The sequence below is a fragment of the Linepithema humile genome, chromosome 6 (assembly GCF_040581485.1).
Source record: "Linepithema humile isolate Giens D197 chromosome 6, Lhum_UNIL_v1.0, whole genome shotgun sequence".
In the NCBI taxonomy this organism is placed as follows: Eukaryota; Metazoa; Arthropoda; class Insecta; order Hymenoptera; family Formicidae; genus Linepithema; species Linepithema humile.
The window spans coordinates 1,958,024-1,975,898 of record NC_090133.1 but is presented as its reverse complement, the minus strand read 5'-3'; the positions used below and the strand labels follow the sequence as shown (position 1 = coordinate 1,975,898).

At 35.3% G+C, this 17,875-nt stretch overlaps 5 protein-coding genes across 12 annotated transcripts; 1 reads left to right on the top strand and 4 right to left on the bottom strand.

Moving 5' to 3' along the window:
* Positions 1-182: 182 nt before the first annotated feature.
* Positions 183-5,067, bottom strand: LOC105673225 (protein starmaker-like). 4 transcript variants are annotated; one of them, XM_012368711.2, is made up of 8 exons: positions 4,906-5,067; positions 4,061-4,135; positions 3,784-3,996; positions 3,490-3,657; positions 3,259-3,408; positions 3,076-3,181; positions 2,759-2,992; positions 183-2,684 (listed from the first exon to the last, which is right to left on the bottom strand). In XM_012368711.2, the coding sequence occupies exons 1-8, from the start codon at positions 4,996-4,998 to the stop codon at positions 1,411-1,413; spliced, it is 2,313 nt and encodes a 770-aa protein (XP_012224134.1). In that variant the 5' UTR covers positions 4,999-5,067; the 3' UTR covers positions 183-1,410. The 4 variants fall into 4 exon arrangements, with proteins under 4 accessions (XP_012224134.1, XP_012224135.1, XP_067213482.1 ...); XM_012368712.2 differs by having other exon boundaries at positions 3,076-3,172; XM_067357381.1 differs by lacking the exon at positions 4,906-5,067 and adding an exon at positions 4,764-4,782.
* A 141-nt stretch (positions 5,068-5,208) lies between these two features.
* On the top strand, positions 5,209-7,486 carry Dtwd2 (DTW domain containing 2). Of its 2 annotated transcripts, none has more exons than XM_012368714.2 (6): positions 5,209-5,557; positions 5,752-5,824; positions 5,922-6,083; positions 6,181-6,361; positions 6,546-6,748; positions 6,887-7,486. In XM_012368714.2, the coding sequence occupies exons 1-6, from the start codon at positions 5,479-5,481 to the stop codon at positions 7,017-7,019; spliced, it is 831 nt and encodes a 276-aa protein (XP_012224137.1). In that variant the 5' UTR covers positions 5,209-5,478; the 3' UTR covers positions 7,020-7,486. The 2 variants fall into 2 exon arrangements, with proteins under 2 accessions (XP_012224137.1, XP_067213486.1); XM_067357385.1 differs by having other exon boundaries at positions 5,630-5,824.
* Positions 6,478-10,870, bottom strand: LOC105673226 (protein arginine N-methyltransferase 7-like). Its single transcript, XM_012368713.2, has 10 exons — positions 10,732-10,870; positions 10,324-10,566; positions 10,093-10,242; positions 9,813-10,034; positions 9,508-9,737; positions 9,216-9,345; positions 8,691-8,920; positions 7,957-8,512; positions 7,719-7,876; positions 6,478-7,425 (listed from the first exon to the last, which is right to left on the bottom strand). Exons 2-10 carry the CDS (start codon positions 10,501-10,503, stop codon positions 7,173-7,175), a joined length of 2,109 nt encoding a protein of 702 aa, XP_012224136.1. The 5' UTR covers positions 10,504-10,566; positions 10,732-10,870; the 3' UTR covers positions 6,478-7,172.
* On the bottom strand, positions 10,728-11,654 carry LOC137000427 (uncharacterized). The gene is made up of 3 exons (XM_067356891.1): positions 11,532-11,654; positions 11,098-11,439; positions 10,728-10,886 (listed from the first exon to the last, which is right to left on the bottom strand). The coding sequence occupies exons 1-3, from the start codon at positions 11,652-11,654 to the stop codon at positions 10,728-10,730; spliced, it is 624 nt and encodes a 207-aa protein (XP_067212992.1).
* Positions 11,655-11,931: 277 nt separating this feature from the next.
* Positions 11,932-17,824, bottom strand: LOC105673258 (zinc finger protein 287-like). Of its 4 annotated transcripts, none has more exons than XM_012368772.2 (15): positions 17,690-17,824; positions 17,382-17,558; positions 16,729-16,993; positions 16,523-16,644; positions 16,330-16,448; positions 16,119-16,261; positions 15,721-15,889; positions 14,994-15,375; positions 14,546-14,886; positions 14,020-14,366; positions 13,779-13,852; positions 13,474-13,699; positions 13,220-13,380; positions 12,728-13,003; positions 11,932-12,498 (listed from the first exon to the last, which is right to left on the bottom strand). In XM_012368772.2, exons 2-15 carry the CDS (start codon positions 17,514-17,516, stop codon positions 12,313-12,315), a joined length of 2,946 nt encoding a protein of 981 aa, XP_012224195.1. In that variant the 5' UTR covers positions 17,517-17,558; positions 17,690-17,824; the 3' UTR covers positions 11,932-12,312. The 4 variants fall into 4 exon arrangements, with proteins under 4 accessions (XP_012224195.1, XP_012224194.1, XP_067213477.1 ...); XM_012368771.2 differs by having other exon boundaries at positions 17,638-17,810; XM_067357376.1 differs by lacking the exons at positions 17,382-17,558; positions 17,690-17,824 and adding an exon at positions 17,282-17,301.
* Between the last annotated feature and the right edge of the window lie 51 nt (positions 17,825-17,875).

The window sequence follows — 17,875 nt, the reverse complement described above, 5'->3', positions numbered from 1 at the left end:
CTTCGCTCAGGAAATATCGAAAACACTTTTCTCTTGGAAAAGTCAGAACCGCAAAAGGGGGAAATGACTTTCCAGTAGTAAATTAAATTTCTTTATAATTTTTTATTTCAATCTTTTTTTGTCTATTCAGACACATCTATTTCTAAGGAAAGGGAAAGGATAGATATTTCATCAATAAACAATTAGATTTATTAACAATGTTTTATTACCATTTTTAAGTTAATATAATCTTAGAAATGCGAAAAGTATGGCTGAGAATAATAAAATTACGGAGGCTTGAAATTTCACGTTATTGAATATGGCAACATCATCCTTCTCCAAGGAAATTTAAACAATAAAGTAACACTTCAGAATTAGTTTTCGAGAGAAAATACAAATTTTCGAGAAGTTTTCCGAAGATAAGAATTCTCTCGCAACTCTTACACACTATCATCATTTTCGCCAGATCTCGGCTATTAGTTTAAATATTCTTAGCATGATGTACTAAGTATAAGAAACTAATCTCAAATGTGTGCGTATATTCTATACAATTCTATTCTTTTTAAAAAATCTAACGATGATTTTAATTGTGTATAAGCCTCCAGAATTATGCAATATGTTAACGAATCGTAAAAGCAACGAAATAAAGATAAAAAAAAAACATAAATGATATTAGGCACAAGAAAAATATAAATAAATATATTTATAAACTATAAACTCCAATAACATTGTCAATCAGAGAAAGTTACTTCTGCTCGAATATTAGATATAATCGCTAATTAGATGTAGTTATCATTATATCTAATTAGAATTTATTAATCTCACAATTTCCATTAATTTGAAACAATCCACTTTGATTGCTTGTGCCAATTACAAAAATACTTTTTGATTGTCACTCGAACAAGAATGAATTTTTTTCTTTCGCGTCATATTTTATAGAAAAAGTTCGGAGATGTCACACAATAACTGTCATTTAAACTATTTTTCTTATCATTACAAAAGTGCTGTGCTTCTATTAACGTAAAATAGTGCACGATATATATATATTTATATAAATATATATATATATCATTATATTATTTAAACTCTAGAGCAGCAATCTTAAGAGAATCGGAAATAAAATTAAACAGAAAATATAACACAGTATAAAATTCTGAAATAAAAAAATTGTGATGCGCATCATCACATCGGCGGACGTCTGATTATCCATGTAACACTGCTTGAATGCTTGTTCCAAAAATAAGAATTCGTTGCAAACATTCTAATAACTCGAAATATTCTCAACTCGCATATTGCCGTAAAAATTGACTTTTGAAATATATATCACGCGTTTCAACAAGTATTTATGAAAGCTTTCTCCTATCACGTTATCGGTAACTTATATATCTGCAACATTTTATACATTTTATTTCATCTCTTTTCTTTCTTTTATTATGTCACAGTTTCGATCACTGTGCTTGGAGCTGCCTTTTCGTTTTCTATTTGCAAATCTTTCTCTGGAGATTCTATCGTATCAACTACAACATTACTTCCAGCACTGCTCTTTTCTTCATCGTCATTGTTACTTGTGCGTTCTTGAGTTTCGTCAGTGCACTTCGTTACATCCTGTTTATTGCTGGTTTCAATCTGTTCATCTGCAGTAGCAATTCCATCTTCTACAACTGAGATTTCTATCTTTTTCGAGACTTCATCGTCACTTTCCGGTTTATTATCTTCTTCTACTGCAAAATCTTCTTCTGCTACGAAATTTATGTCAGTTGGAGATGGAATTATGACTTCGTCTGTCTGTTCTTCTTTGGGAGAAACACTTCCTGTGTCACATTTCACATCGTTTTCTTCTTCATTCGTATCTTCACTCTGCTTATTATCACAGTTATTGCTTATTATTTCTTCGGTTTGCTCTATTGATAGATTCTGCTCTTCATTCTGTTCATCATATGTCGGATTTTCCACAGACTTAATCTCACTTCTGTCATTATCATCGACATCTTTTACATCAGTTAAATCTGTTTGAGTAGTTTCGCATTCCGACGTCGCTTCCGAAATTGCTTGAATAACCTGCGATTCGTCTGATTTGTTTTCCACCTTCTCGCTTGTCTTATATATTTCAATTTCCATTTCGACTTTGGACTCAGATAAATCTGAGTTTTGCAAAGCAGATTCATCATCTTTGTTTGCACAAACCTCATTTTCTTTATCTGTATGTGAATTTAAATTTTGATTATCTTGTTCGTTCATCTCTATATTGTTCACATCAGGTTCGTCAGAATAATTTACATCGCTTTCTTTTTCGTTCGCAGTTACAATCTTATCATCTTTCAATGGCTTCGCGGCATCCTCCTCCTGCTTTTCAGGTTTAAAACGATAAAGTTCTTGTGATTCCTTGTACTCTCTTCGCGATATCTCCGTTTCGTGATGCTTCTGCGGATTCTCGTTAGCATTTTCTCTTTTCATCTCTTTCTTACGGAAGTAAGGAGATTTATTGCTGAAGTCCTTTTTCTTCGGAGGCTGTGACTTTCGCGAATTAGGGGATTTTTGCAAATTATCATGATAAATACCTTTGGTTTTGTCCTCGTATGATTTTGGACGTGAAAAAGATTCGGAATCGGGAGAAGCTACTTCAACATCTGAGTGACTACTATATGTTACGCGACTCCTTTGTCGCGGCCCAACTCGACCTGTCCCAGCGATGCTTGGTGAATTTACTGGAAAAATAGCATCGAAAGATTGTTTTAAACATCCTCAATTTGAGAACATATTACTGTCGGTTTCGTAATACCTTTGACACTCATCACTGGTCCTTTCATCATGTTTCCTTGATTCAGAGTGACTTTTATGCTCTTGTCGGTGGCAACAACGGTTCTCTCATCAGAACCGGTTGATGCAGAATTTTTACCATGTCCATCTTGATGATAAGTGTTGTTGGAGCGATTTTCATAATTATTATGAAAATGCCTTGAATTTCCCCGATATGAACGATTACCACTGCGATTATGGTTTGCATAATCATTTCCTGCAGAATTGTAAACATGTATCCAACATGAGAGCATAATTTGAGAGTTTCTATGATTTATATAAGCACTTATCGATTCTCACCATTAACGTGGTATCTCCTATCGAAATCTTTATGATCCTTCTTTGCGTAATCTCCTAATTTAGCCTCAGGTCTCATCATCTCGTCTACAATGTGCGCCTGCAACAACTACATCTATGCAATTTGCCGCATCTACACATTGCGAGGCAACGAGTGATCTTTTTTTTATACAATGCGGCTCTCACCTTATCGTTGTCCCACTCTCTGCGCCAATTACCCTCCGCTGTTCTCTGCCTGCTGATGCGGTCTTCATCGATACGATTTCTCTCCGCTCTCCAAGCCTCATACTCTGGCTGATGCTCATCCCTGTGTGACCCTTTGTTCGTCCTGTAATCCTTTTCAAAAAATGTTTCATTGAAAAAAAAAAAATAAATGTATAAATATGTCTAACTACATTAACATGTTTCAAGCTTTACTCTTTGCATCCCATCCTTCCCTCCAGGCTTCCTCCTAAATGTACCCTTTGTATGTTTCTGCCCTCTGTTTTGCGGATTATTCCCTTCCTTTGTACTTTTCACATTGCCTTCTTCTCTCTCGGCATCAGCAAGGAAGTTATATTTGGGATCAGGTGGAGGCCCTTGCCCCTGTAAGCAAGCATTGTGCATGTTTACAATTGCTTGTTTGGTTTAGAAAAATCTATTGAAAATTTATTAAATTACTATTAAATAAAGGTATCACTGTCTTAAATATGTTTTTTTTTTTTCATATACCTGAGCAAAGATATGAACTTTTCTTCCTTCGCCACCCGTAGAATGATACTGTTGAGGAGGTTCATGATGCTCTTTGGCAGATTTCGGCTTGGTGTTCGTTCTAGGTGTATTAGAAAAGTCCGGTGGCTCTTTTCTCTCTGGCCAATCTGTAGACGGTACCATTTGCACCAGTGCATTCAGTTTAGCTGCGTTTTTCTTATCTTCTTCCACTTCCTATGTAACAAAGTTTTATTATGTCAATACTGTAGCAATCATTAATTAATCATTCAATTCTTACCTCATGCCTCCTTCTAATTTCCTCATTTTGTTGTCTTATCTTGTTAATTTTCTCCTCAAGTGCATTGGCTGCCATCTGTAATGTACAGAAATCAGACCACTCGATCAACAAATTGGAAACAATAAACAAGACATTGCAATATCAAATTTTTTTTCGTAAAATTCTTATCAAAAACTTCACAGGGAGAATATATTTGATTGTATTTTTAAATAATCCAATGAGACGATAATAAATCGAACAATTCGCACGATCTATACAATAGGCATTCGTGTCACGTCACAGCCGCAAAAGGAATGTCACTTCCGAATTCTCTGTCCCCTAAATAGCCGTTAGAACGAGCGATCCGAGAATAAAATCCGCTCGACCCATCTTTATTAATCGTTAATCCCATCTCCGCTAAAGAAAAAATGCATATAAATAAAACCCAACTAGATTTCTTCCACTATTCCGCCCGACAACAAGAATATATTTGAGATACCACAACGCAGAAAGTCGAGCGGGTCATTATTTTCCCCGCTGCGAAAAAATCGGCGGTACGCGAATTCGCTGCAACATCTACGGGAACGCAACCTGGTTGCAACAAAATGTCAAAAAACATTACATTTTAATCTAATCGTACGACGAATCGCGTTATGCGGACAATCCTGACAAAATCTCATTTCAACGAGTATCCCAACACCGTTAGGACGAATTTTTACTGCACCAAATTTTATAGCCGCAAGGCCGATTGGAGCACACCGATATATGCAGCTGATTCGTCGTGAAAGGAATTTACAATGAGATAAACTTGTTTCGCGTGGTATTGCAAAGTGACTGCCGCGGCTGCGATTAGAATCATAACGTACGTCAGTTGAATGTGCAGGAACGTGCTGGACCGAGCGGTGAGACTGCTGGCTCAGAACATCACACGAGACGATTATGTCAGATGCAGGAAACATGCATAACCGCACATAACTGCACTCAGTAAATCTGTCACTTTCCGTGCCGCATGCGCCTCTTTGTGCGAAGTTAAAGGTTTATCCAAATAAACTTGCATACGCTTACATGCTATGGATTGATCCATTTCGTTATGCATTTTCTTATGGATCAATTCATTTCTTTAAGGCGCGTCTCAACGGCAGTAACACGAGATTTATGATGCGAGCAGCATGAGCTAGAAAAGAGCGGACGTTGGACTTTGTGATGGCGCTAATTTTAAAATATCATTTTTTTCTTATAATTTTACATAAATAGTTACAGTTGCTTGTGTAATTTGGCTAATTATTTTGTAACATTTCTCTCTACGATGTTATTATTGTCAAATGGTTCAGCAAGAGTTATTAAAATATTTATATCTATCACTATTAATCGTGACACTCTTTAAATAACCTAGCAAATTGTAGTAAAATATGAAAAAAAGGTTAAGTTCTTGCTAGAATATGTCAAAAAATTATTCAGAAAAACTCGAAAATTCTTCAGGAAACAGTTTTCTTACAGTGAATACTTATTATAAAATCGGTATATTTCTTGAATATATATCCTTCAATTTAGTTCATGTATCAAAATAAATATAATTATTTTGATATACAGTAGCTACAAAGTTTGACCTTTACACCGATTTCATGGATCGGCTAGTCACAATAGTATGCATGATAGATTATTAATAAATATCGAAGTTTTTTGTCCATAATCGCTTATCATGATTAACGTAGACGAAGCGTGGAATGATTTGGCCAGCATTTCTGTTGATCCTCCGGAAGCAAGAGACAAATGTCAACAATGCAAGTAAGGATATATAAATCAAAGATTATTTAATACAAAAGAATGAAGAAGTCTAAAAGTCAAGACTTTAACATTTTTTAATCTATATTTTTTTTTGTAGAAGACCTGTACAAGTATGCTGGTGTCCAGGTTTACCTAAACAGCGCCTTAATCCAGCATCAAGAATAATAATTTTGCAGCACCCAGCAGAAGCGAAGCGTTGTTTGCGTACAGTGCCAATGCTTGCATTAGCATTGGAATCAGGAAAGTGCCTAATTTACAGGTAAAGAAGCATGACTTTTATCTGGATTATTTTTTTTCCAGATTCTATAAAGCTTCAATGGCATAAACTCTAAAAAAAAACGTTCTATTTCTTTCAGAGGAAAGAAATTTCCATTGCCTAAGCACGAAGGTCTAACAGAGATTTTAAATGATAAGAATACCGTTTTGTTATATCCATCGCCTGGAGCAGTTACATTGGATACACTTGATCCAGTTGGGATTAATGAACAAAAGGCATATAATATAGTTCTGCTGGATGGAACATGGCCACAAGCAAAAGTAAACCACTAACTTCAATAAACTCTTTGTATTAATATTTTAGTTTAAATAGCATTAGATGAATTATTTAAACTGTTAGGGAAGGAATAATGCATAGAAAATGAATACACAATTCATTAATTACCATAAATTATTGTGTTTTCTATTATTTGATCTTACATTATTTAATAACATTGTCTTACAGGCGATATATCACTCGAGCCCAGCCTTGTATTATCTACGAACTTGTAAGCTAATTGGCGTACCCACTAGTCAATATGTAATCAGGACGCAACCGACAGAAGGTTGCCTCTCAACGTTAGAAACAGGTGCAAATGCGCTCTCAATTTTAGAAGGTGATCCCGAATTGAGAGAAAAGATGCTGAGTCCATTACATTATTTATGTAGGCAAGTATACTAAGTAATTTCTTTGAATACTTATTAAATTTCTGAAATCTTTTCTTACTAGACAATTACAGTCTTGCTTAAAAACGACTATATGAATCTGTACTAAAAATTTGTCAATGAAATTGTTTCTGTTGCTAGGTTTCAGTTAGAAAACGGAGCCGTGACACATCAGAGCAAAGAATTTCTTATCAAACAAAAATCTTATCCTAAACTAATCGGTAAAAGACTAGCCAAGCAATTACGCATATTACCGGATAATGATACTTCGTAACAAAAAGATGTGTTTTTGAGAATTAGATAGATGAATATCCCAAATAAACTTAAGATAAAGTTTTACTACGATTATTTTCGAAAAGATAATACAATCAAACATTTAAATACAACATTCATCTGTGCAAGCATTCATTCAATTCACTCAACGTGTTCAAACGTTCGTTGATATGCTAAAATCAAACTCCATTTTGCCATTTTGCGGTATGAAGATGAATGACCATGATAGTGTGTTCTGTTTCGTGACATCCGATATCTTGCGAAACAAATGCACACCTTGCCTTGTATAAGGGTCCCAAGACACCCGCTTACCAGGCACCGGATTTTCAATTGGACCACAAGACACTGAGATATCCAAATCCAATTGCCAATCCACCCATATAGCAACGCCGTTACAGGACCCTTTGCTGTAAAATAAAAAAAGATATATCACTAAAAAGAGAGAAATAAAATCTTTGTATTTTCAAATCTTAATAGAACTTGACTTTATTTTGCAAACGTAGTGTTAGAAATACGTATAGCACATTTAGGCGAGCAAAAGAATAGCATGCGGAGCACATGAACGGTTTCATAAGAGCAGTTGACAAACGACCTTACTCGAATTCTCGATTTAATTTCTATTCCAATCCTTCAAGCCTGAAGTTTTTCTCTCCCGTCCATCTTTTCGCCGCCTATATTGAAATAAGGGAAAGATACTTACTTTAAAATTGGAACCTCGCCCGATATTTCAATGCGCTCGGTGTTTACGTTCTGCGTGAGGTCGAACTTTATAATATCGAACGGCTGAGATAGCGCTTTGCAAGGATACTCCCAAAGTGGCTGTGCTTCCTCGGGATTATCGCTTTTATCGCTAGACACCTGCAAATAGAAGGCAATTCCTCTCTAATAACACAGACGATACAAAAAATGCATTCATTTTAATACACAAGACTGCGTACTTGCACGAGTTTGTCGAAGGAAGATAGGTTGAAACCCTCGCAAACGCCGAGAGGCGCTCTTATCTTTTGCAGATCCTTGAACTCGACAACGAGGGCTTTGATCGTTGCCGCAATCGGCGTCCTCGGAATGCTTGACGGATATCGGGAGGCGAGAAACCAGAACCGCAGATTCTCCCAAGGCACGATAGAGCTAAGAAAGTACGGCTCGCCGAAAATGAAGTTAATCTCGCATGCTTTCGGCAGATTGTCGTCCGACTTGATGATTCTCACCCGCTCGGTGAGACCGTTCTCCCGCACGAACATTTTCATGGTTCTCCGCGACAGAAGATTCTTCTCCAGCAAGAATACTTTTGCGCCCAAGCTCGCGGCCGCGAGGGCCAACAAGCAACCGTCTGAGAAGCAGAGACAGACACTTTTCGGAGTGATCTTCTTCCGCAAGACTTGCACATATTTCTCATTGCGAATTGTATCGTTCAGTTGTCCAATACGCGTCCGCGAGTACGCGACATGCGCGAAGCAATTGCATACGGGCATTGGGCAATCTGGAATTTTATCCCTGCAAAGCAAAATTGTGTAATTAACACGATAAGAATGGAATCAACTGTGCAATGTCTATTATTTTCAACAATTTTTACAAAAAGTTGATGTCGATCAAATAATGACGAATAATATAATTTGGGGGATAAAAGAAATAATAAGAGTGCATGAAATTATGAAAAGAAGAAGAAACTTACAGGGGTCCGTTCAACAATTTAAACCAAAAGGAATACTCGTCGTGATAGCCAATGAGATTGACCTCGATGTCGCGTGTGACAGGCACTTCTTCCGGGAGATAATAGACAGCCTGCATCCAGTGATCTCTCCAAGGTATAGAATCCGCCAATTCTTGCAAACGCGAAGTGTCTTCCTTGACGTCATCGGGGACACTTGGATGTTCCCATACAGGCGCACAACTCAGCAACACCTACGACGATAATATAAAGCACAAGTGTATTTAAGAGCTGGCTATTACATGTTTATAATAAAGATAAATTATATAAACGTGTTCAACGTGCGATCAAGTCAGTATGAAAGATTAAAACGATATCAAAGTCGACAATAAACAAACGGAAATTGTAATAATTAAAAGCAAATCCGTGATTAGCAATTTAACACACTATATTTAGGTTGTTACATTAATTGAAGCTTAAGTTTATAATAAAGCATAAAATTTATAAAAGCGAATAGAAATATATCGTATAAAAGTAATTTGAAGATACCTGGTTATCTGTATCCATGTTTAAATCCCACCACATAAAAATTGCATGCGCGGTTCCACTCGTTATCGGCTGCACGCGTAATGATACTTTTTCGTTGTTCAATAAGCGTTCCTTGTCAGACCAGTCGAATCTAAAACACATTTCCGATATTAACGCAAAAGAAAAGCATTCATTTGTAATGCAAGTGCAATTAATTTCCAATATTTGATTTTATCAGCTAGTACTCTACATCTTTCTTTGCAATTAGAAATGTAAAACGATAAAAATTGTTAAAAAGGAAAAAAAGCTTCACCTGAAAATCGGCTGCGGTGGCATTAAAGGTACAAAAGTATTACGAGGTAGACGAGACAGCTGCATGTCGTGCACTGCCGCAGCGCCGGAGCACGCTTGAATAGCCGACGGGGCATCAACTAACGTTCTTCCGTTTTTTATAGACTTCACTCGATTCCAGGCGCAAACTTTGGAGCTTTCGACTACTTGAGCCCATACCGTTCCACTGTGCGGCACAACTATGCTGTTTTTCTGATGAAGGAGTGTAAAGCACATGAGTGTGTGGAATTAGAAAGATTATACGCAAGAATAAGCGTTTGATATTACCTCCAGAAGTTCTTCATGAGCATGGCGAAATGTCGATAACGCTCCTTCACCAATCAGTTCGGTATCAAACACTTCAGTGACTAAAATATTCGCTCGCTTCGACATGTCACCATCCTTGCTGACAGTCATCTTCGTCGAGCGCTTATGAATCAGCTTAATTTTATCCGCATAACCATTCTCTCTTATTATTTGCGCTGCGCAATTGGCCATTGGTTCGAAAGCCTGAAAGATCTCCTCTTGTGAGTAAAGGTTTGGAGAAACGGACAAAACTTTTGTTTACCTCACATGCTGTAATAGTGTCTGCTCCACATTTAGCAGCCATCATAGATAACAAGCCTGTCCCAGTGCCAATGTCGAGCACATTAGCCTCTTCACCCATCCAATGTTTTTTGTCAATAGCAGCTTTAAGAGCAATGTAATACTTTTCATTCTGCCAAAAAAAAGAATGTAAAATAATTTAATTCTATTCAGTTAAAATAATAATGTTATTCAATCAAAAATATATACTGACTCGCTCATGATCATGTAACATATCTGCAAATGCAGATCTTGCTACTTCTTGATGATAATCATAATACTGATCTCTCTCCTCCCACGTGGCAATACCAGTGAGAGGATTCAAGTTTTGAGTGAATATACTCATATTTCGCTTAGGTAATGATCTTATCAGAGTAAAAGCGACTTTTGGCATTTAATTAGAATACAGAAAGATAAGATTTATTTAAATATTTTGCTCTATTTCAACTCTTTATACCTATAAAAAGAATTATATCTTTTAATTATCTTATTAACCGTATAAATCTTAAAATGCTTAATGTGTAGAATGTTGAATGTCAATTATCATTGTCACTGATGAATTTATATTTATATTTAAGTATTCTTAATCATTGAAATTATAGTATGAATAAGGAAGTCTTACTGATAATGCATAGGACGAACTGCTGTAGATAACAATGATAATACATTTAGACTGCCTCGTATATCTTGCACTTGTAACAATTTTTCAGCTATCAATATAACTTTATTTTCTCTCCGTTCCAATGTTCCATAAACTTTGAAAGTGCGAAACTTTTCCTGTAAATATCGTATTATAAGAGAATTGCGTGTCGCGATTTAAAATTATTGGTTATGGAACAGAGAATATATAACACAGCATTCGAAAAGAAACGAAACAATATAAAAATGATAACAGATAAAAAATAGATTAAGAAACTGTTATTTGAAATTCTGTATGAGGAAACAATACATATATCTCTGGCTTTCCAGGCAAAATTAATCACTTTACCCATATAGGCAGATGCCTTTTCTTTTCGTCTTTGAGATATATAGCATGTACGGGAAGCTTCTCCAAGCTGAGAGTAACTTTTAATTCACAGTTAGGCGAAACACTCTGCAATTGAACAATTCGCGCTGCACCGGGTAGAATTTCACCGATGGTTAGCACGTTTTTTATACAGTTTTGCTCATAATCTGACTGGGATGCGTATTGCAAAATATCCTCAATTAAAATAGGAATGTACGGAGTATCGGATGGCAAAAGATTCTCACGAACGGCTAAAATCGCCGGCCAAGAAGATTGCAGATGCACTTGTTTCATTTCGCTCCAAATCCAAAATTGCAATCTATTGCAATTTTATTCCGCATAACACCACGTGCGCGGAAAAAATCAGCCAATCGCGCAATCTAATAGGAAAAATGTAACAACATGACATTCCTTACATTGGTTATTCGATTGGTCAATTTCTTTACGCATAAAGGAGGATTCACATTAAGACCGGAAAAGCAGAATTCTCCATTGTATATGAACTTATCTATGATAGTAACTAAGTTTTTAAAGGCCATGTGGTACTATAAACAAAAGCAATAATTTTTTTATTAAATTTTTATTTAATCTTTTTTATACGGTAATTTCGATTTATATTGAGCAAATTCTATTTGCGCGTTAAACGAAACTGTAAATATAACTAAAAATCTATGAAATTGTTGATATCAAAGAATAAAATATGCATAGGATTTTCATTAACTATAACTTAAGTAAAAAAAAAAAAAAAATCAATCCTAATAAATATAAATCATAAATTATACACATATGTACATACACATATATAAAAGACATTGCTAACAAGTATCGAGTTCATCTTTAATTTTTTTCTTTTCATGTTTAGCATATACAATGATATATACAACAGTAATCATTGTTACAAATGTAGCTAAGTATAAAAGAACATTTTCAAACCGCAAATGTATGTCATATAAAATATGTTAAAATGTATGTACAACTGTGTTTGAATTTTTCTTCTTCAATATCAAAATGATAAAAATTCTTAAACCATACATTAAGTATAGAAATAATATTACTAATAGCAAGATTATATTGAAATGCATACAAATTTACTACAAATTCTTTTAAAATTTCAAATAATCTTTTTTGCACAATTCTACTGTTGCTGTTAGCGAGAAAGAACATGTTTCAATGTACATGTTTCTAATTTTTCTTTTATTATACAATAGTCAGGTACTCAGACCCGAATTGCATTGGGTCAACTGGATACGACGTTAGGACGCGAACCTTTTGTCCATTCTGAGTCATGAATTCTATCGCCTGTTCACCATCCGCGAGTTCAGCTTGCTCGACACCCTCCAACTGATTGATTGTCGCGACTGCAGTTGCGTCGGTATCCTCGTCCTTAAAAAATTGTTGAAATAATATTATCGCGTTTTCTTAATATCATTAAACGTTTTATCGTAATAATTTTAATATATGAAAAAACATGCAACATGAAACTATGAAATTCTAGATTATGAAGATTAAATCTACAAATCTAGAAATTTAGAAAGCAAAGAATTAATTCAATGAATTAAAAATGCAGTACAAGACTTATAAAAAGATTTGTTAATTTTTTATACTAAATTACCTCGAGCGCCTGGACGATTGCTTCCGCGTCGGTTTGAATTGTTGAAATTGTTCCGACGTTCTTCGTTGTATTTTGATGTGCGATAACTTCATTTTCCTCGGCTACATGCTCTTCATCCAGGTGGATATTTAAAGCCTGTAGTTGTTGCGCAAACATCCCAGGATGAACTCTAATAATCTGGCCGTTACTTAGTTGGCTGATAAAATGTCCCTGAGAGAGAAGCTGTCGAGCCTCTTGGATGGACAGAGGAATCGGATTTCCATCTTCATCAGTGATCTAAAAATAACACGATGAAGATCCATGAAACAAAAACATTATTAGAGTAAGAATAAATTTATTATTTAAAAATCATAGTTATTTGGGTTTCAAAATTAAAAGTGCAAAGCTCAACTTCAATAAGATATGCAACTTCGAATATCGACAAGTTTCAAAATATGAATATTACTTGTGAAACATTTATTAATAAAAATAAGGATATACGCCTTTCTTTACCTGCAAATGTAAATCTGATTCCGATAATTCCACTTTGGAATGCTCTTCATTGGCGTTTGCGTTATTCATAATTTTTTCGTTGATTATTTCTTCGTCTAAACGTGGCAGGGAATTCACGTCCGGTGTTACTTCGACTTTGTTTTTCATTATGCCAGGATCAACTAAATTTTGACAATCAAATAAATATTCCCATTAATTAATAATCGATAAATATATTAGTTAATAAGTTAATCGACATAAATATGATTGTGTACCAAAGTGCAACGTTCGTTGATTAGGATCATTTGGATCCTGATAGGACACGTAGATAATCTGTTGAATCCCATCAGTGGATGCCTCATCGGTGGCGATCACCTGCGTCATTTGATGATTGAACGTCTGCTCGTCAGTTTCCTGCGAATTCGGCAAGATTTGCCACACCTCTCCAATTGGAGATTCCTCCGACTCGTCTATAGTTAATACTTTATTCTCCCTGTGCACCTGTAAAAATTGATAGAATAATTATACGATAATAATTTCTTGCAATCAAGAACTTGAAGTAGTAAAATAACTGTAATACCTTTTTGTGCTTTGTCAGATTTGAGCAGTCAGCGAAAGCTTTACCACACAGTTCGCAAGAATAAGGCTTTTCGCCTGCAAAGAACGAAATAGTTATCGCTACTTAAAATAAATTTATAATTTGCATGTATGAAGAATGCTATTATTAAAGCAAAAAACAAAACAGTATGATAATAAAAGTATTGCGCGCGTTACATTCTCTTATTTATAGATTCGAAATAAAGCTGATCATTTTCAGTTACCAGTATGCAAACGAAGATGTTTCTTCAGCGCCCATTGCTCCGTAAACCCGCGATTACACTGGGTGCATTGAAACGGACGTTCCCCTTTGTGTCGTCGTACATGGCACTTCCACGTGTCCTTGTGCAAGAAGCATTTCGCGCAATATTCGCATTTCCACGGTCGCTCGCCGGTGTGCCGTTTCACATGCAACTTGAACTGGGACGATGTGGTAAACTTCCGGCCGCAAAAGTCGCAGGAATACGGTTTTTCACCAGTGTGGATGCGCATGTGTTCCTGCAGATTGCCGTTCTGCGAGAAGCTTTTCTGACACACTTTGCAGCTGTACGGTTTATGGCCAGTGTGCCACCTGCGACAAGACAATACATAAATATTTAAGAAATCGACGCTATTAAAACTAAAAAAATAATTTAGTCGCAAAAATTTAATTTAAAAAAAAATAGATCTTATTAGATAACCTAAGTTTTGAATTTTTTTAAATTCTAAAATTCTTATATATTAAAAATAAATAATAAACACACAAATTACCTGTGATGCAACGTGAGACTAGTCTTGTGTGCAAATTGCTGTTTGCAAATCTCGCAGAAGTACTTCTTTTCGCCCGTATGAGTGGACTGATGATTAATCAGATTCGCTTTCGTCTTGAAACTGGCATTGCAAGATTTACAAATGTACGGTCGATCATCGGAATGCACTAACTGATGACGTTGGAGCAGTTGTTTGTGTTTGAAGCTTTTGTTACACTTGTTGCAGACGAAACGACGCCCATTGTTGTGCTCCGCTTCTTTGTGATACACGACGGAACTGGGATGATTTAGGACCTTGCCGCAGATATCGCAAGGATATTCCTTTTCTGATTTTGAAACTTTCTGCAATATTATGTAAGAATTTAAGATTCAGGACTGTATTATGTAAAAATGACTAACATTTTAAATAATTTTTATTTCATTACATATAAATAGTGTAAAACACATACCTTGTGCATTGTCATGTGCATCTTCAAATTCGACTGGTTTGTAAAACTATTATTGCAAACGGAGCAGGAAAACTTCTGTTGATCATGAGCCATTCTTTCGTGCAATTCATATTCTTGTTTTGATTCAAATTGCTTATCGCACTTTTTGCAAGTGTGAGGTGTGTCACTATTGTCTTTTGTAGTCTCAGTTGTCGTCGCGAAGGAATCCTGTTCTGTGCTGCTTGTTGTTTGTACTCTCTCAAGTGACTTTTGTCCTTCAGTATTTTCTTCAGCAACATTTAAACTATGCTCAGTAGTTTTCTGATGTAATTCTAAATTTTCCTTACTATCAAAGAACTTCTTGCATTGTGCGCACTCGTACTTGATGTTTTTGTGAAAACTCCTAGAATATATTAAAACTTGAAAATTACAATCTATACACGCTCGCGCGTCTATTTTAAAAACCTGATATTTTAAAATTTAGCAAGGCTCTGTGATTTAATGATTAAATTCAAAGGTACAATGATATAAAAGTCATTCTTTTGTTGTTTTAACTTTGAATCTAATATTTTAAAATATAAAATTTTCAAAATTTATATATTTATAAGTATAGAAATGAATAACTAAATTTATATATATATATATATATATAAACGCAATACTTATAATGTAAGAAAATAAAAAAAACTCAAGATTCTTTTCAACTGTAAAAATCCAAGATTTTTGTATCTTTAGAAAATAATATTACTTGTGTATTATATATCTGCTGCGTTGTAGAAAACCTCTGCCGCACAGTTGGCATGTAAATCTAGTTTTCCGACGGCGGAATTTCGATTTTGCTCGTGCTCGTCCACGATTCACAACTACCAGTTCGCCCAAGTCCTTGCCCTCTTCTGTTTCGAGGTGACCTATTACTTCTGCAAAATGTATGTGATATTTGAGTATGTATACATATAGTACACTGGCGGATCCTGGGAGGGGGGGGGTTAAATCTCCCCCCTTCCAAGTTAAAAAAAATCAATTTTACTGGATCCGTTTCAAAAATCTTGGTAAAAAATGCATTAAAGCAGGTCAAACCCCCCCCCCCCTATTATCGACATCAGGATCCGCTAGTGATATAGTATATATATATTTTTTATTATATACCTTCCTGACCATCTTGCACAGAAACATTTAACGGTTCCTCTGAATCATCAAACAACTCAGAGTCATCATCGTCTTCCTCATCAATCACACCTTCCTCCTTGAATATTCTTTCCAATTCCTTTCCTTGTACAGCTTCCATAAACCTACATAAATTTACTAATCATTAAAAATTCTATACAAACAATAACCTGCAATAAGCTTTCATTTTAACCTTTTAGGAACTTTGCGTTTTCTCCTACGTCTACCATCACCATCCATTTCTTCCACTTCTTCTTCCTGTTTATCTTCTTCACCTTGGCTTACCACTTCTGCAGGGTTTTCTTTCGTTGCCTTTTACAGAACACATTCAAATAGAAAAACTATAATATAGAAAGTAGTAAAAATTGTTACAACTTATTACAAACCGAAGATTCTGCTTCTGTATGTACTTTAGGTGGACGTCCACGTTTTCTCTTCGGCTTAGTTAAGCCTTCCATTTGCAAACTCATTTCATGCTCTGCCGCATATAGAGATCCATCTGGCATTACTAAAATAATATCAAATATAATGTTAAAATTATATAGAATAACATTTTTACAGTTTTCACAAAAATATATATAAAAAACATTACTCTTAATAACGATTTGCTGCTCATACTGCTCGTCCTCATTGTATTGAGCCATGCAATCCATCTCTGTTCCTTCTGTCTCAAGTTCTGTATTCTCCTTTCTATTCCGCAAGCGTTCTGCTTTTCGCTGCTCTTCAACTTGATGTTTCCAAAGTTCACGTAATTTGCGTTGACCAGTAACCAATAGATCAAAGAATTGTGCCGTTGCCTCCAGCTGAATGTTACAGCCTGGACAAATTGTTTGTGGCAACTTACCATCATCTCGAACCTTAAAATTAAAAATATATTGTATAAAAAACAAATCATAAGATATAATTTTTACATTAAAATATAAATTCTTTCTTATTTCACATTTACATATACAATAACAAAAGAAGTGTTAATAAAGTAACTGTTTATCTCTACAATTATTCAACAGTAATAGAAAGACATATATAATGTTTAGTGCACAAGCAATTGTTATATAAAAAATAATTAAGTGTTTTGCTCAATAAAAATGAAATAAAAATTTAAGAAAAAACTAATAATTAACCGAGCAATATACAAAACGATAAACATTTGATCAGTGCAGTAGTTGTACAGATCCATGTAAATCAGTAGTAGGAAATCAAGTTGTAGTCTGTTCAACCGGTGTTTTGAAAAGGGTACCATCTCACCTTCAGTGGTAGATAACGATTCACCAATAAGCACAAATCCGATTCGCCCGTATTGTTAGCGAACAGAGGCTCGTTACCGTCATCCGCCGCGCATAATCGGCAGACAGTCGAGTCGTACAGGTACACGTCTACCATGTTTCCTCAATGATGCAGTGGAATACTAATGGTTAGATAATCCTGAAATTCAAGTGAAAATCAATAAGAAAAAAAAAAAAAAAGATATAAGTGTTGTGTTAAGTCAACGATGCTAGTATACGTTTTATATAGCCATTATTCGTATATATAACGTTGCATGAATGTAACCCTACGTTTAGGATGATATAAGAGATGATTAGAGAAATGGTCGCATGGAGGTTAACTTCGTAAGTTAGGTTGATTCATTAGGGCTCCTGCGCGCAGAACGAGTTGACTCGTTATGCTTGGTAGATGTCGAAGCAACTGCCAATAATCTCCCGCTAGTTCTAGAAAAGCGAAAAGTTGATTGGCCGCTATAC

Excerpts from the sequence above, each read along its gene's own strand:
- LOC105673225 (XM_012368711.2), bottom strand. The coding sequence starts at position 4,998 with ATGTTTCCTGCATCTGACATAATCGTCTCGTGTGATGTTCTGAGCCAG. Across the intron at positions 4,136-4,905 it reads TTCCTGCACATTCAACTGAC|ATGGCAGCCAATGCACTTGA; the intron begins GTACGTTATGAT and ends TGTACATTACAG. Across the intron at positions 2,685-2,758 it reads ACCAGTGATGAGTGTCAAAG|TAAATTCACCAAGCATCGCT; the intron begins GTATTACGAAAC and ends CTATTTTTCCAG.
- Dtwd2 (XM_012368714.2), top strand. The coding sequence starts at position 5,479 with ATGTCAAAAAATTATTCAGAAAAACTCGAAAATTCTTCAGGAAACAGT. Across the intron at positions 5,825-5,921 it reads GACAAATGTCAACAATGCAA|AAGACCTGTACAAGTATGCT; the intron begins GTAAGGATATAT and ends TTTTTTTTGTAG. Across the intron at positions 6,084-6,180 it reads GGAAAGTGCCTAATTTACAG|AGGAAAGAAATTTCCATTGC; the intron begins GTAAAGAAGCAT and ends TATTTCTTTCAG.
- LOC105673226 (XM_012368713.2), bottom strand. The coding sequence starts at position 10,503 with ATGCCAAAAGTCGCTTTTACTCTGATAAGATCATTACCTAAGCGAAAT. Across the intron at positions 10,243-10,323 it reads TGTTACATGATCATGAGCGA|AATGAAAAGTATTACATTGC; the intron begins GTCAGTATATAT and ends TTTTTTTGGCAG. Across the intron at positions 9,738-9,812 it reads CTCATGAAGAACTTCTGGAG|AAAAACAGCATAGTTGTGCC; the intron begins GTAATATCAAAC and ends CTCCTTCATCAG.
- LOC137000427 (XM_067356891.1), bottom strand. The coding sequence starts at position 11,654 with ATGGCCTTTAAAAACTTAGTTACTATCATAGATAAGTTCATATACAAT. Across the intron at positions 11,440-11,531 it reads TGACCAATCGAATAACCAAT|AATAGATTGCAATTTTGGAT; the intron begins GTAAGGAATGTC and ends GAATAAAATTGC. Across the intron at positions 10,887-11,097 it reads AAAGGCATCTGCCTATATGG|GAAAAGTTTCGCACTTTCAA; the intron begins GTAAAGTGATTA and ends CGATATTTACAG.
- LOC105673258 (XM_012368772.2), bottom strand. The coding sequence starts at position 17,516 with ATGGTAGACGTGTACCTGTACGACTCGACTGTCTGCCGATTATGCGCG. Across the intron at positions 16,645-16,728 it reads GCAGCAAATCGTTATTAAGA|TAATGCCAGATGGATCTCTA; the intron begins GTAATGTTTTTT and ends ATATTATTTTAG. Across the intron at positions 13,381-13,473 it reads TCAACGAACGTTGCACTTTG|TTGATCCTGGCATAATGAAA; the intron begins GTACACAATCAT and ends GTCAAAATTTAG.